Source organism: Spermophilus citellus (genome assembly GCF_964194105.1).
Source record: "Spermophilus citellus genome assembly, chromosome: X".
Classification (NCBI taxonomy): Eukaryota; Metazoa; Chordata; class Mammalia; order Rodentia; family Sciuridae; genus Spermophilus; species Spermophilus citellus.
This window is the reverse complement of record NC_138190.1, coordinates 86,865,842-86,881,050: the sequence shown is the minus strand read 5'-3', so window position 1 is coordinate 86,881,050 and position 15,209 is coordinate 86,865,842. Positions and strand designations below refer to the sequence as shown.

The 15,209-nt window shown below is 35.0% G+C and overlaps 1 protein-coding gene across 8 annotated transcripts in view; it reads right to left on the bottom strand.

The window, feature by feature from the left end:
• Nucleotides 1-2,483: 2,483 nt before the first annotated feature.
• Nucleotides 2,484-15,209, bottom strand: part of ZMAT1 (zinc finger matrin-type 1) — a 51,933-nt gene continuing 39,207 nt past the window's right edge. For 7 of the 8 annotated variants that reach the window (XM_081277838.1, XM_081277839.1, XM_081277840.1 and 4 more), the window contains 2 exons: nucleotides 10,423-10,522; nucleotides 7,551-9,295 (listed from right to left, as the gene is read on the bottom strand). In XM_081277838.1, coding sequence (XP_081133964.1) covers nucleotides 7,975-9,295; nucleotides 10,423-10,522 — 1,421 coding nt within the window. In that variant the 3' untranslated portion in view covers nucleotides 7,551-7,974. Of the gene's footprint in view, nucleotides 6,168-7,550; nucleotides 9,296-10,422; nucleotides 10,523-15,209 lie in introns of those variants that run through there. The other variant, XR_014020080.1, reaches the window with a different exon arrangement.

Here is a 15,209-nt window from a genome sequence, read left to right as displayed (position 1 = left end):
CTAGTTACTGAATAAGATATATTACATAGAAGTGAATTCAAGGAACATTTCAGTATCACCTACTGATTTTATTTGATGTAAGATGCAGAAATATATAAGGCCAGGATTTTATCTTTTTCTGGGATGGAAATAAACTCTGCCCCACCCAACCTCTTCAGGGATCTATGAGCTCTGCAAAAGAGAAACATTATGTGGAGAATATACAGTCAAATGAATGCTTACTTTCTTAGTTACTTTATACAGCATTTCAGGATACAGAAGAGCTTGATGACTCTCAGTTCTGCCTATACCTATTTCTATATTCTTAGATACACCATTTATGAAAATCACCTAAGTACTGCACACTTCCTTCTTCTCCATCTCTTTGGGGTTACCTTGCACCTATGCTTTCTTTTTTCTAATAAATATCCTTTACATTTGTGTCTAGCTGGTGAGGTGAGATTGATGTACAGCTAATATTTTGAAAAGAAGTACACAATTAGATTTCCTGTCTATAGTGTTCTATCTTCCATGTGCCAATTAAAGATAAATAAAAAATTTTGAAAGATTTTATGAAATCTTCCTCCAGAACCTTGTCATAATATGCTTAAGAATTATATGAACTACTCATTAAAAACAGGGAAGAAAACAAATACACCAAACATCTGGTGAGGTTGTACCCATATGGCATATTCTAGAATAACAGGTATGTGGGGAATCCTTTTTGACTTTTCCATAATATGACTGATCCTTGCTATTCCCAAACATCTTTTTACTAAGTGCTTATCTTAAATTGAGGTACAGGGTGAAGCTTTACTGATCCCAAGTGTTATAGGTCGATTATTACATACTTAAAATTTTTTAAAATCCTCCTTGGTCTCAAATGTCCTAAGAAACTTAACATTTGTAATGAAAAATTATTTGGTTTTATTTCAATCTGAAGCCTCTTTCCATTAATCTCAGCATGATCTCAGTTTGACTTTCTTTGTATCAGTGTTTCTGATATTAGCCCATCTAAATAGGGCTTTGCTTTCCCACTTTCCTCTCAGTTCAAATATTCATTAGGAATCTATGACCTAGCCTAGCATTTCAGTTTTGTCAAGGAATCCTACAGTTTTTCTCCCTCTGTGTCTCACTCCCAGTTCTCTCTGATACTACCCTATTACCTAATATCACACTTAGATTACTGTACAGATTCTATGTTGTGTCTCCTTCCCTGCCTAGCCTCCAGCTTCACACTAAATGTGTTTTATGAGCACATTAGACTCATAAAATATCATCAGAGACAATCCAATCCAACTTTTTATTTTATTTTTTGCTTAGAAATATTTCATGATTCCTGTTATATTATATTTGTGCTATTATGACAGAACGTCTGAGACTTGACTGGGTAATTTATAAAAAAACAGAAGTTTATTTCTCACTGTTATAGAGGTTGCAAAGTCCAAAATCAACATGCTGGCATATATTTGTTGTCTGTTAAGGGCCTTGTCTCCACTTCCAGGATGGTGACTTGAATACTTATTATCAGGGGTGGGAGAGGGGTGGTAAAAACCATTCCTCATATGGCATAAGCACTGATGAGAATGAAGCCACATCCACAAGTCCTTTGTATAGTGACATTAATCCACTTGTGAGGGCAGGACTCTCATGATCTAAGCACCTCCCACTATGTCCTACCTCCCAATATTGATGCATTGAGAATTTAGGTTTCCAGCATGTGAATTATGGAGAATATAAATACATTCAAACCATAGCAACTCCTGCTTCATAACAGAACAAGGCTACTAATACTGTTTATCAAAGTCCTCCATGCCCCATTTCTGGAGAGCCCACTCTTACTCTTTCCTGACTTGCCCTTCTCCTGGAGCTCCTCCTAGAAACCTAGAGCTCTTTTACATTCTGGCCATAAATAGTCTAATCTTAGAGACCAGTTCCACCAAACCTCTTCCTAGTTCTTTCCTTCTGTTGAATACATACAGTCTCTCTTTTTCCCCTTATAAGACTAGTACTTCTCAGGCTGGGTTAAACTGTGGTTTGATCATAGTAATTGGTCTGATGGACAGTAGGAGTGATGGGTATAAATGCTTGGGGAAGGGCCTTATTGTCTTTCAAGGCAATATTATCTTCAAGCAAGAAAAGAATGCTAGCCATTAATTGTTAGAAATGTGTTAAGTGGCCACATTTATCAAAACTAATTAAATATAATGACACCCAGTTAATTTTGGATTTTATATAAACAATTTTAAGTGTATTTTATCTCAAATATTCCACTAACACATTTATACTAAAATTAGCTCATTATATGAAATTCAAATTTAACTAGTCATCCCGTATTTTATCTGGCAATTCTAGAGTTCAGAGGGTCCAGGGGAAGGTATGATGAAGATGAAGAGATGAAAATCCCTTTATATGCTACCAAGGATGCCTTCAGTTTAGACATATTTTTGCTGCTGTGAACAAAAGATCTGACAAGAACAATTTTAAGGAGGAAAAGTTTATTTTGGGGCTCACTGCTTTGGAAGTCTGAATCCACAGACAGTGAATTCCATTTCTCAGGGCCTGAGGTGAGGCAGGATATCACAGCAGAAGTGTGTAGCAGAGGAAAGCTGTTGGGGACATGGCACCAGGAAGCAGAGAGAGAACTCTCCTCACAACCACAAAATATAAACCCCAAAGGCATTCCCTTAATGACCCACCTCCTTCAGCCACACCCTACCCACTTTCAGTTACCACTCAATTAATCCCTATCAAGGAATTAACACACTAATTAGGTTAAGTTCTCATAGCCCAATCATCTGGCCTCTAAACCTTCTTGCATTCTCACACATGGGCTTCTGGGGTATACCAGATATCTAAATCATAACACCTTTTAACTTTCATATTTTTCCTTAAATTGGTGTTTCTGTCAGCCTTCAATTTCTTTCTCCAATGCAACAATGACTCTGAAATTTAGCAGTTTTCATATAATTGCTATGTCCCCTGATCCTCTCAACTGCTTGAGATATTACACATGCATGTATATTCCTGTCCAACAGCATCACTGGTGAAACTTTTAAAACTATACTGCCATAGCATGACAGAAACCACCTACCATCTGTATTTTACCTCCTACAAATAAGAGAATCCATATTGCCTGCTCCAAACCGCCCCTTTTTGGTGTCTATTTCCTAAGACCATTTCTGGTTCCTCTTGTCCTAGGTAAGGTTCTGGGAAGAAATTATTATGAGGTAGGGATTTGATGAAGGCAATTTAAAGGGGTATCAGAAAAGAAAAAATATTTGTAAGGCAGTGATAGAAGGATATCACGACAAATACCTCTGCTCATCCCATAAGGAACTCTGTAACTAGAATAGCCTTTTGCAGGTGTCCCAGATTGAAGCAGGAGGCCTGGTCTTAGGAAGGACAGTTTCCTTAGACAAGGACTATTCCCTAGAAACTGGAGAAATGAATGCCTCTCACCTGAAAAAGGTGTGACAGATAGAGGATGGTTTGGGTCAGCACAATACAGCATCCAATACAACATATTTAATTTAGATCTCCATTGGTTCTTTTACCTATTTATTACTTCTATCAATCTTTTATATAATTAAAAATTGCCTTCACTTTGCTCTTATCTTCCTTACCATTTTTATCACAGTGTTTCTCCTACCTTCCAAGTCTTTCATTTATGGATTTTTTTTTTTTTTGTAATTGTTTCCTTCCGTCAGTTTTTGTTTCACACCCTCCAGTTGACTGTTTCTGGATTATTTTTCTGATTCGTTCTGTTTCAAAGGGTTAAATGTTTTCTTCCATTTAGCGCACTTAAAAAATTACTAGGTCAGATGTTCCAGCTGCTTTTTGTCTGCATTTTCTGGTGTTCACATTCAACAGGTCTTGGTCTAATGTGTTAATCTCATGTTTATATATTTATTTTGGTGCCATAATGCTTTCTGAGATCTGCTTTCTCTAGATTCTTCTCCCATCCTCTAACATATGAATTTTACATTTTCCTTACAATCTTTCTGCTCTGTTCAATTTGATTTCAGAAACTAGAAGTTTTCTTTTTTCACATGGATTTACCCTGGAGGAAAATGTATGCTGAATGGTTCTGAGATCCTCAAGGAGTTAGTTCACTACAGTTCTCTTTTGATGATCCTGTGCAGTTTTCTTCACTTACCTGTAATTCAGAAACTGTAATGACTTCTAATGTTTTAGTTGCTCTCAAACATATTTTCCTCTTTTGGTCATATAATTAAGAGGAATTGTTTGGTTTAATGCAAAGAAGAGATGCTCAAAAATGTTTGTTTGTTTTTGCTTGAGCAACTGAATGAAGATTTTTACATAAATGGGTAAACTAGAAAATGAATGATTAATAATGACAGAGGCAGGCACTCTATTTTGGATATATTAAGTTTGAGGTGCCTTCTAGCTACATGGACATATTAAAGAGATACAACTTTGAACCGGGAAGTTTATTTAGAACAGTTTCCTTTGTGAAGCCTTTCCTGAATGCCACGTTCCCCTTCATCATCATTCCTGTTGTAGCCTTTATCCAATTCATATCACAATTACCTGTTTATTGGTCCTTTTCCTCTTGTGGACTGTGTGAGCTTTTTGCGAAACAGGACATATGTTCATTTCTTCCTCAGGTCCCTTTCTGGCACAATACTGATAGTCAGCTATTATTTTCTCAATGCATGTATATAATAGGACAGCCAATTATATATTTTTTTATAAAACTCCCATTTTTGAAAAATATTTTTCAAATTAAGCCTATGTTTGCTCATTTCTACTATCCAGTTCAGGGCACATCTCTGAAGTTAGGTACTATTAGTTTACTTGTTCTGAATACTGTCTTTAACATTTGCCTCAGATCACATGTGAATTTATGTCTAGATATTGGTCTTTCAAACCAAACATGTAATACATCCCCAAACATTGCTTTCATATGTAATATATTAAATTATTTTTCCTCAAATAAGTCTTTATATTGTCTTCCATACCCCGTGCAGGATTTTTAAAAAACTTTTACTACTGAATTTAATCTTAACAGAGTCAGCAGTCAACTCCAGAAGTGGAGATCACTTTATATCTTCTCTCTGTGTGTTGATGTATCTTGACTTAGATATATTCTTACCTCCAGATGCTTAGAGGCAGAAGATGGGAGCAGAGCAAATATGCAAAACTTGGGTTCCAAGTGCTTGTCACCAGCTTCAACCATAAAATTAAATTTTCTGGTTAACAAATAATTTACTTTTGCCAAAAAAATTTATCCTAAAATCTTTGAAAACCACTTTTCTTGGGCAAGCCAAGTTACTGCCTTAAGATTGTAATCAAAACCACACCCTATTTGTTCCAATAGCCACACTACCCAATTTAAATGTTTTTTTTTTAAATTTACATGATTCATCTTCTATAAAGTTATGTATGGCTAATTTTAATGGAACATTGTATCTATACATTTTGAGAATAACACAGTAATTTGGTATCTTAGTGAATATTCTTGATATATAATGTTGAATTACCCCAACAGATTTAAATAGAAAAAGACTTCTGCATAAGAATTTATCAACTGTAAAAATGTTAATGATTCAATTGATCTTATCTTGCATTTTCTGTACGGAAAAAAAAAAACTTTGTACTTTTGTATTTATGTGTGTATGCTCAGAAAAAAAAAATGCCAATTTTGTGGCTGACAATTTAGTCTACTTGTTCTATCTTGGCTCTTCTTCCTCTCCTTTCACTAGTATACCAAATATGGTTTAAAAGGGGGGGGGGATGATACTATAGCATAAAATAATCTTATATTAACAGTCTCATGAAAGAAAAAAATGATTTGGGGACCATCTAACTCTTTGGGATTATTTATTTAACTAGGTATAAGCCCAACCAATAATATCATGCTTTAGCACATATCTACCATTTTATTTAAATTTCAAATATAAAAACCAAATATGAAATGGCTTGCCTAAATGCAGATATATCACCATTAAAATTTACTTACTTTTTGAATAGGTTTAGCACGTGAAGGGACTACTATAGCCTATTTTTCCTATTCCTGGTGACTCCATGTTGGATTCTGATGGCATTCTCAAGATCACGCTGCAACTTGATGGTACAACTGGAATCCAACCCTGGGATTTGGATTCCCAGGCCATTATACTTTCTATTATACCACAGTGATGCTCAAATGCTTACAGGAGTTGCTGATGATAAAAAAAAGGAGCACCAGAATAAAAAAAATCATCAAAATCAAACAATTTAAAGGTAATAAACCCTCATGGGCCCCTATCACTTAAAATTTTTCCTTCTTCAATTTCAAGTATTTAGCTGGTCATATTTTTCTAAGATAACACTAAGCTCAAGATAAAGTACCAGCTTCCACTAGACAAGCTGTAAAAGCAATGAAATTATTATAGCTTTATAGTGTGATTTTCCCAGAAGTATTAAGTGCAAACTATTTAATTACTGCCCCTTCACTCCAAGATCAATCATCTATGGATGGAAAATGATCATTTAAATAAAACAATGTATAGAAATTAGAACACTTTAATATAAACACTTCCAGAATATAGAGTGATTTTTGTATCAGCACTTTGAGAACTTTTTTTAAAAGTATATATCTTCTAAGTTTGTTATAGACTATTTAATTTTTCACTTTCAGAACTAGAAAATACAAAAATACACTGCAAATTAGATTTAACAAAGAAAAAAATCAGTGTAAATTGTTTCATACATTTTCTTTTGAGAAAACTAAGAAACATAAATAAACACATCGATAATAAAATACCACCAACACTAACACAAACCCCAAAAGGAATGGATTCAGAAATGCCTTGTCTCCCATAGGGCTGACCATGCTTAGTTTCCAAGAACAAATAGGATCAGGTGAGTTCAGGGTGGTATGGCTGTACACTGCAACTCTTGATAATTCTCTCATTAAAAAATAAATTATCTCTCATGGGTAAAAAAATCCACTATCACAGCAATCTGATGGACAAAGTAGAGATAACCCCATTTAGGGAAATTACATTTTATGTAAGATACATTTAATAATCTTTCTTTCTTTTTTCTTCTTTTTTAAAAAATTAAGGAAGAATAATTTGAGGAAAAGGCATAGTGAATACTTTCAGTTCACTTGGCTTTTATAGAGATTACATTAACTGTCCATGTGAAAAATCAAATAATTATTTAATAAAACCAAACTTTTCAACCTATTTCTTCAACCTTAAGGGAATAAAACTAGGAAGTTTGAAATTAGAGGATAGAATCATCCTAAAGCATTGACTCTTCTGACTTCTTTTATAAGTTTCCTTTTCTCTTATGTTCTTCTTGTGTTCTTATGTTCTTGTTTCTCAGAGGTTAGGTTTGGGTTTTCTTGGTTGTTTTTTTCAGTTAAATTTCAAGTTTTACAAAAAGAAAGAAAAGGAAAGAAAAGGAAAGAAAGAAAGGAAGGAAGGAAGGAGGGAAGGGAAGGGGAGGGGAGGGGAGGGGAGGGGAGGGGAGGGGAGGGGAGGGGAGGGGAGGGAAGGGAAGGGAAGGGAAGGGAAGGGAAGGGAAGGGAAGGGAAGGGAAGGGAAGGGAAGGGAAGGGAAGGGAAAGAAAAGAGAAAACCAGTTTCCCTTAACTGACAATGGCTGTATCTACCTCTCCTTTTCATCTGATGCTCTTGTGTTTATCTAATTTCATCTTCTTGATGTTTTCTTCAGTTCATCCTTGAGGAAACACCAACTAAAAGTTTAAAATCCAAAAGCAGATTCATCCCGAAATACTGACTTTTCTGTTTTTCTTTCATAGGTTTGATTTTCTCTGCTGTTCTTCTTTCTAAAAGACTGACTTAGGCTTTTCGTGTGTTTCTTCTTTCAATTCATTTTTAATTTTTGCACACAAAACAATGAAGCTTTCCTGCACCAACAATGACCACATCAAACTCTCCTTTTCTTCATTGGATTCTCCTGTCTTTATCTAAACCCATACTATTTTCTTCAAATCATCCTTTGGTAAACTAAAAGTTTAAAATCCAAGAATTGACTCATCCCAAAGCATTTCCTCTTCTGTCCTTTCTTCAACAGATTTTCTTTTCTCTTTCCTGTGCTTACGTTCTTCTTTTTCAGAGGATATATCACGGCTTTTTTTCTTTTTTCGATGCTTAAGTTTTCCTGAACTGACCCTGACTTTATCCTCTTCTCGTTTACTTTGTTGGATGCTCTTGTCTTTGCCTAAATCCATATCCTCATAACTCTTTTTCTTTTTATGCTTGGACTGCTCCTTCTCTTGCCTTTCTTCACCTTCCTCAAGGTGTCGTCTTTTCTTCTGGTGTCGCCGTTTATGAGCTGCTTGATCGTCACTGGTGTTGTTTTCTGAGGAAAGGTGCTTATAAATTTCACATTCTGCACTATATGGGCCAGAGTTATTTTCTTGCTGACTAAGGTTCAGAGGTACTGGTTTTTCTGAGAAATAGTCTCTGGGAAGTTGAGAGTACTTTACAGAGTCTAGTCTCTGTTTGCTGTCATAAGCTGGTACGCAATGAGGTAACTGGTTTTCTACTGTGTGTGAACTATTGTATGGTCCTGTATAGGTCTGGAAAGTCTCAAATGGGAGTCTTTGCTCAAACATTCTGTATCTTGTTCTGCTATCAACCATTTCTCTGTGCCTATGAGTTTCTACAGAGCTATCAACTATCTTTCTGAAACAAGTCTTTGGCTCTAATCCTCTGGCTTTCTGCACTTTGATGTAATCATCAAGTTCATCTTGGAAAGAGTCATATGTTCTCTTTGAATGAGCTGGTAACCAACGAGGTAACTGGCCTTCCACCGGTGAACTACTGTATGATTGGTGGTATGTATGGGAAGTCTCAAAAGAAAATCTTTGCTCACACATTCTTTGTCTGGGTCCACAATCAACCATTTCTCTATAACCTCGGTTCACAGAGTTTTCTCTCATCTTTCTAAAACAAGTGTTTGGATCTAGTCCTCTGGCTTTTTGCACTTTGATGTAATCTTCAAGTTCATCTTTGAAAGAGTCATGTGTCTTCTTTGAATGAGCTGGTAAGCAATGCGGTAACTGGTTTTCCACTGCTTGTGAATTATTGTATGGTCCTGGGTATGTCTGGAAAGTCTCAAATGGAAGTCTTTCTTCATACATTTTAGGTCTGGATCTGGAATCAACCATTTCTCTGTACCCAAGGCTTTCCAAATAATTCTCTTCCATCTTTCTGAAACAAGTCCTATACTCTAGTTCTCTAGTTTTCTGAATTTTGATATAATCTGCACATTCAACTTGGTAAGAATCTTGTGTATTTGAATTCTTTACTAGATTGATAACAAGGGATTCTCTGCAAAAAGGACAGAAAGTTCTTGTTACAAGAATATTTTATTCTGAATATTTTCTTTGCTCTCAAAATAAAAAAAAATCCAAATAAAATTTTAAAATCAACCTCAGGATTAAAGCTATAAAGAATTACTTTTCATGGTAAAAAGATACAGTGGGAATGATCAGATATCTCCCAGGCATCTCACAATTTTTGTTTTTAAGAAAACTTTCTCTGGCTGGGATTAAAGGGAGGAGCATATATATCAGATGCTGATGTACTAAAAACCTTAAGACATGTTTGGATGTGTGAGTAAGGGCCATTAATATTTAATGCTCTAATAAATGGTCTGATCTGAATGTTAGAATGATATGTGTTTTGATTAATCAGTTCCTTGTATAGATCTACAAATGTGGCAAGTATTCTAGAACCCTGAATTTCTTCTTAACATGACTAAATGTAGGTTAATTTTGGCAAGTCAGACAATTTAGGTCCTAAATATTCATCTATAATAAAGTAACAGAAATGTTATATTTGATTTTTTAAAAATAAGCCAATTATATAACAATTAAGTGTCCCTCTGTTGTATTACCTAAATTACCCACTCCTCAATTGCACATTCAATTATTATCTCCTTAAAATAACTGTTAACTAAGCATTTATTGAGCTCCACCTATGTCCGAGTCAGGTACCTTACATATGTTATTATATTTCGTTTTTAACAATCTTATATAAGAGTTCTTCACAATTATACACTTTATAAAAGATGGATCTAGTATTCTGATCCAGGTCTGTCTAACAGCAAAACCTTTGTTCTTAACCACTACACCTCACTGAATGCTGACTGGATCATTGAAACCATGGAACTAAGCCAAGCTTCTAGAAATGCTTTGAATTTGTATGGTTAGCCTGAGAATGATTCCTTAGCATCTCTCTAAAAAATATAATGCTCTCTGGTCAGGAGGGATACAAAAGAGCCAGCTCTTCCAGCACACTATCATGACACAAGAACACCCTTGGGAACACTAGTGTACAATGTTACTAATACTGTTAACCATATCCAGTTCAACTCATAAGGAAATGAATGCCCAGAGAAGTTTTGTGAAATATGTGTTTGGTGTCAGGAACATTTTATCAAAAAAACCACTTACTTAATTTGATGTTCACTCCCTTGCATGTGGGACCGGAACATATCTAAAGATGTAAAGGTTATACTACAAATATGGCAAATGTAGGTTCTCATATTAAATGCTGAAAAAAATAGAAAGTTCAAGTTAAGAAGGTTAGTATGGATACACTTAGAATCATTTGATATTAGGACTGGAGAAGAATTTATTAGAGATGATCTACTTGAAATTTCCCAATTAGGACTGGGCCCAGAATGGCAAAATGACTTAGTCAAAGTCACAGAGCCATTTAGTAGTAGTGAGCCTTTGTACCCATGTCTCTTAATTTAATCCCCAGAATTCTTTGCACTATACCACACTGTTTCTGTAACTTTGATTTATTCCCTAAAAATCTGGTATCTGCTTGCTTACTGTTGCTACATGATGGTGTAGCAGGCACCTCAAATTTAGTGTGCTTGCACAACTTTTGACTCTTTGTCCCTTGACAAACCTCTTTTTGTTTGCCACTAATTCTTTTCCACCCAACCAAAGTCTGAAATGTCCCAAAAGATTAAAGACAAACAAAAGCAAATTTTTACACTCTTACCTGAAATCACTGTAGTGCATTAGCTACCCAAAGTAATTTCCACATATTTTAGAAAGGAGAGAGGTTCAGTGAGCCCCACTCACAGGATAAAAGCTGAAAGCAAAATTCTAAAACAAAACTGCTAGTTACCATTTTAAAAGAGTCAAAAACTATAAAATAGGAAATGTCCAACTACCTTAATAGTTTGCTTCTTGGATAGAAGTGGGGGAATAAATTATTTTCATTGTCTTACTCTCACCATCCTTCTACTTCATCTTTGGTCAGAAGAAACAAATTAATAAATTTCCTAAGTCAAATATAAAAACAAACCCACACTAGGAAATGAGGCAATAAATTGGTGCTGTAGAGATATTACGGACAACTAAGGTCACCCTCTTTTATATCAAACAATAAGCTAATCATGGAAAGGAAGCTAAATTAATCATTATGAAGTATATGTTTTGTCTGAGTGAAGATTATTCACAGAAATAAAAGACTATGGTCAAGTGGAAAGAAAGATGCTGACTTTGAAGACATGAGACTCTGTTCACTATTAAGATATACTCTTAGTGTGATACCAGAAGAGCTCAGCAGGTCACGTAAAAATTTGAATGAATGACTCCCCAAATTTGTCCTCCTATCCCTGTATTCTGATTTCATGCTCACCATATCACTCTCTGTTTATAATTTTTCCCATATTTTTTGATACCAAGAAAAGTACAATCTAGATGACAAACATAAAAACTGGGCATTGGGGTCATATAAATATATGTGTGTGTATACACACACACATACACACACACACACACACACATATATCCTGGGGTTATATCCTTATGGTATATATATATATCCTCCTACCATAAATCAATAGCAGAATGACAATATATCAACTTAAACTATAATGTTTACTAAACTTCTCTGATAAGAATCACCTGGGGTATCATCCTGCAGAATATGATTCGCTCTTTTAGGGGCAGGGACAGGCAATTTGTTTTTTAATGAATATCATTAGTTATTATTATCTGGTATTTCATGAGAAATATACCAAGGGAATATTTTCCTGTTCCTTGGTTAATTTCAGCCCCTTTCAAGTTTGTGATTAGTGGCTCCCTGATTTGATAATGATCAACTGAAGATTCTGGACTTCCTGAAAAACATGGGACACTAAAATGAATCTTTACAAAAACCTTTTATAGGAAATTACTACTATCCTTATTTTAAGGTTCAGATTTATATGGCCAATACTATGCATTTTTTAAGGCACCCAAGGTATGCAAGGAATCCTAGCTTCCTCTAGATAAGGGGTCCTCAATGCTGGCTATATTAAAATTGTTTGGGGGAAATATTCATGTTACAGCTCCACGTAAGATCAATTAAATCAGACTCTTTAGGGGTGGAACATGGCTTCCTTACTTTGTGAAAGCTTTTCAGATGTTTGTACTTTCAGCTATTGTTGAGCACCTTCCCTAGACTGAGCCAATGATCTTTATTGTGATTAAAAACTCAGATTATATATCAGAGCATTTGTGCACTTATTTAGTGCTTATAATTATAAAGTACACTGTATGTAGTTTTATCTTTAATTCCTCCTTTGTTTCTCCACAATTATGACAGAGTCTAATAGAGACAACATAGGACTTCAGAAGAGCTGCCAATCATATATCCAGAGGCAGTTCTACTACTGTGGTGTGATTACTATTACTTTAGCCCTTGGCTTTTCCACAGAATGATGTTCTTTTCTTGTTCTCATCTGTAGACATCTCATAAAATAATGTATAAAAACTGTGTAAACAGGGCTGGGATTGTGGCTCAGCAGTAGAGCACTCGCCTAGCATGTGCAAGGCCCTGAATTGGATCCTCAGCACCACATAAAAATAAATAAATAAAATAAAGGCATTGTGCCCATCTACAACTAAAAAATAAATGTTAAAAAATGTGTAAACACTTTCTTTGAAGACAGGAAACCTATTCATTGATCTAAAGATCAGAACTCCTGGTCTAATCCTATAATAAAACTTCATTATTTCTTACACTCTCCATTATCTTAGAAACTGCTCCTTCGCCCCATTCAGATTTGCTGTACTTGCCCCTGCTAGGATCCTTTGTTTCTGAGTTTATCCAGAAACTGAGGCTTCTTTGCATCCTGCAATTTTCAGAATCTTCGACAACCCAGCACTTGGATGTCCAATCTTCTCCTAATCACAGCCCTATCTCAGAACTCCTTGAACAAAGGTCTTTATTTTTAAAACATGAATTGGGTAGGGTATGTCTTTATAATCTAACATTGTAGTTTCCAATTTGGCTTCATGTTGGAACCACTCAATGAATTTTTAAAAACAAAACACAATGTGTAGGATCCAGGGATGGTAATTTAATTGACCAGTGGAATGATATGAGCATTGGGATATCTAAAAGCCCCTCAAATAATTCTAATGTGTAGTCAAGGATGAGAACCTCTGGTCTAATGTATTAAATTGGGGGCAACAATTGAAAGTTACATGAAAGTAAAAAAAATAAAAAGCAGCTTAATTTGGAACTTATGAAGAAAAACAGAAAACATCCAAATTACTTGTCTTAGAATTATGATAGAAAACAAAACTTTTTTAAAAAATTAATATTTAAACCTATTCTGTGATGAGATATACGTACACACACATACATACACATATCTATATATACACAGAGGAATCTATTCTATCTCTCTCTACACACACACTCATACACACATGCACACGCACACTTACACATTATTTCACTTCACCTTTGTTCAATCCTATGATGTTACATTATTTTTACTTTTTACCCAACAAATTTGAGGTGCAAATTCGCAAGTGGCTTCAAACACATGTCTAAATCTATATTTATCCCCCTACATGATATTTCCCAAAATAAGCAATTACCAAATATAAATTGAGAAAAACTCATTACCATATAAAGCACTAAGAAGTGTGTTGCAGAATAAAATATAACCCCTTGTCTCAAGGAGAGTGAGTTAGTTGTGGGGCTATAATTGATGCAATTGTCAATGAACAGTAGACTATAAGAGAAAAAGTATAATAGCAAGAGCTATAGCAGTAAGGGAAATTGTGATGGATCACAGAGTACAGGAAGGATTTGAATTGTAAGGAAAGCTTACCAGCGGATGAAACAACATCAAATATGGAAGAGACAGAAATGAGCATGATGTGTGGAATTTGAACAATCTGTTCAACAAAATGTGAGTATCTATGTGGCACCAAGCATCATGCTACATGTTAGAAGTACGAAATGAATTAAACAGCCAGTTTTCCTACAAGACCAATGCGAGAAACAGATAAATGAACAAAGGATTTCAATCTCAGATGGTAAAAGTAAGAAAAGTATGTTTGAGAGGTATGGGAGCACAGTGAGGCATAGGCACTTAGCACAGTATAAGGGTCTAAAGATACTTCTCAAAAGAGAAATACGAATGGTCAACAAATGTATGAAAAATGTTCAACATCTCTAGCAATTAGAGAAATGCAAATTAAAACTACAGAGATTTCATCTCACTCCAGTCATGATGGCAATTGTCAAGAAAGACAATTAAAAATAAATGTTGGTGAGGACATGGGGAAAAGGGTACATTCATACATTGCTAGTGGGACTACAATTTTGTGCAACCATTCTAAAAAGCAGTATAGAGATTCCTCAAAAAAAGAAAAAGGAATGGAACCACCATTTGACCAACCTATCCCACTCCTCAGTACATATCCAAAGGATTTAAAATCAGCATATTACAATGATGCAGCCACATCAATGTTTATAGCTTAATTCAAATAGGTAAGCTATGGAGCCAACCTAGGTACCCTTAAACAGATGAATGGATAAAGAAAGTGTGGTATATATACACAATGAAATATTTATTACTCAGCCATCGAGAAGAATGTTTTTATTACATTTGCTCTTAAATGGATGGATCTGGAGACTATCATTCTGAATGAAATAAGTCAGTCCCATAACACCAAAGGTTGAATGTTTTCTCTGATATGTGGAAGCTAACCCATAATAAGGTAGAGCAAGAAGAGAAATTCAGTAGATTAGACAAAGGGGAATGAAGAGAAGAGAAGGAAAAGGAAAGGCAGTGGAATGAATCTGACATAATTTTCCTATCTGAAGATATGAATACACCACAGTAAATCATACCATAATGTATATACACAAGAATGACATCCTAATTAGAATAAGATATATTCCATGCTTATATAATTATATCAAATGGATT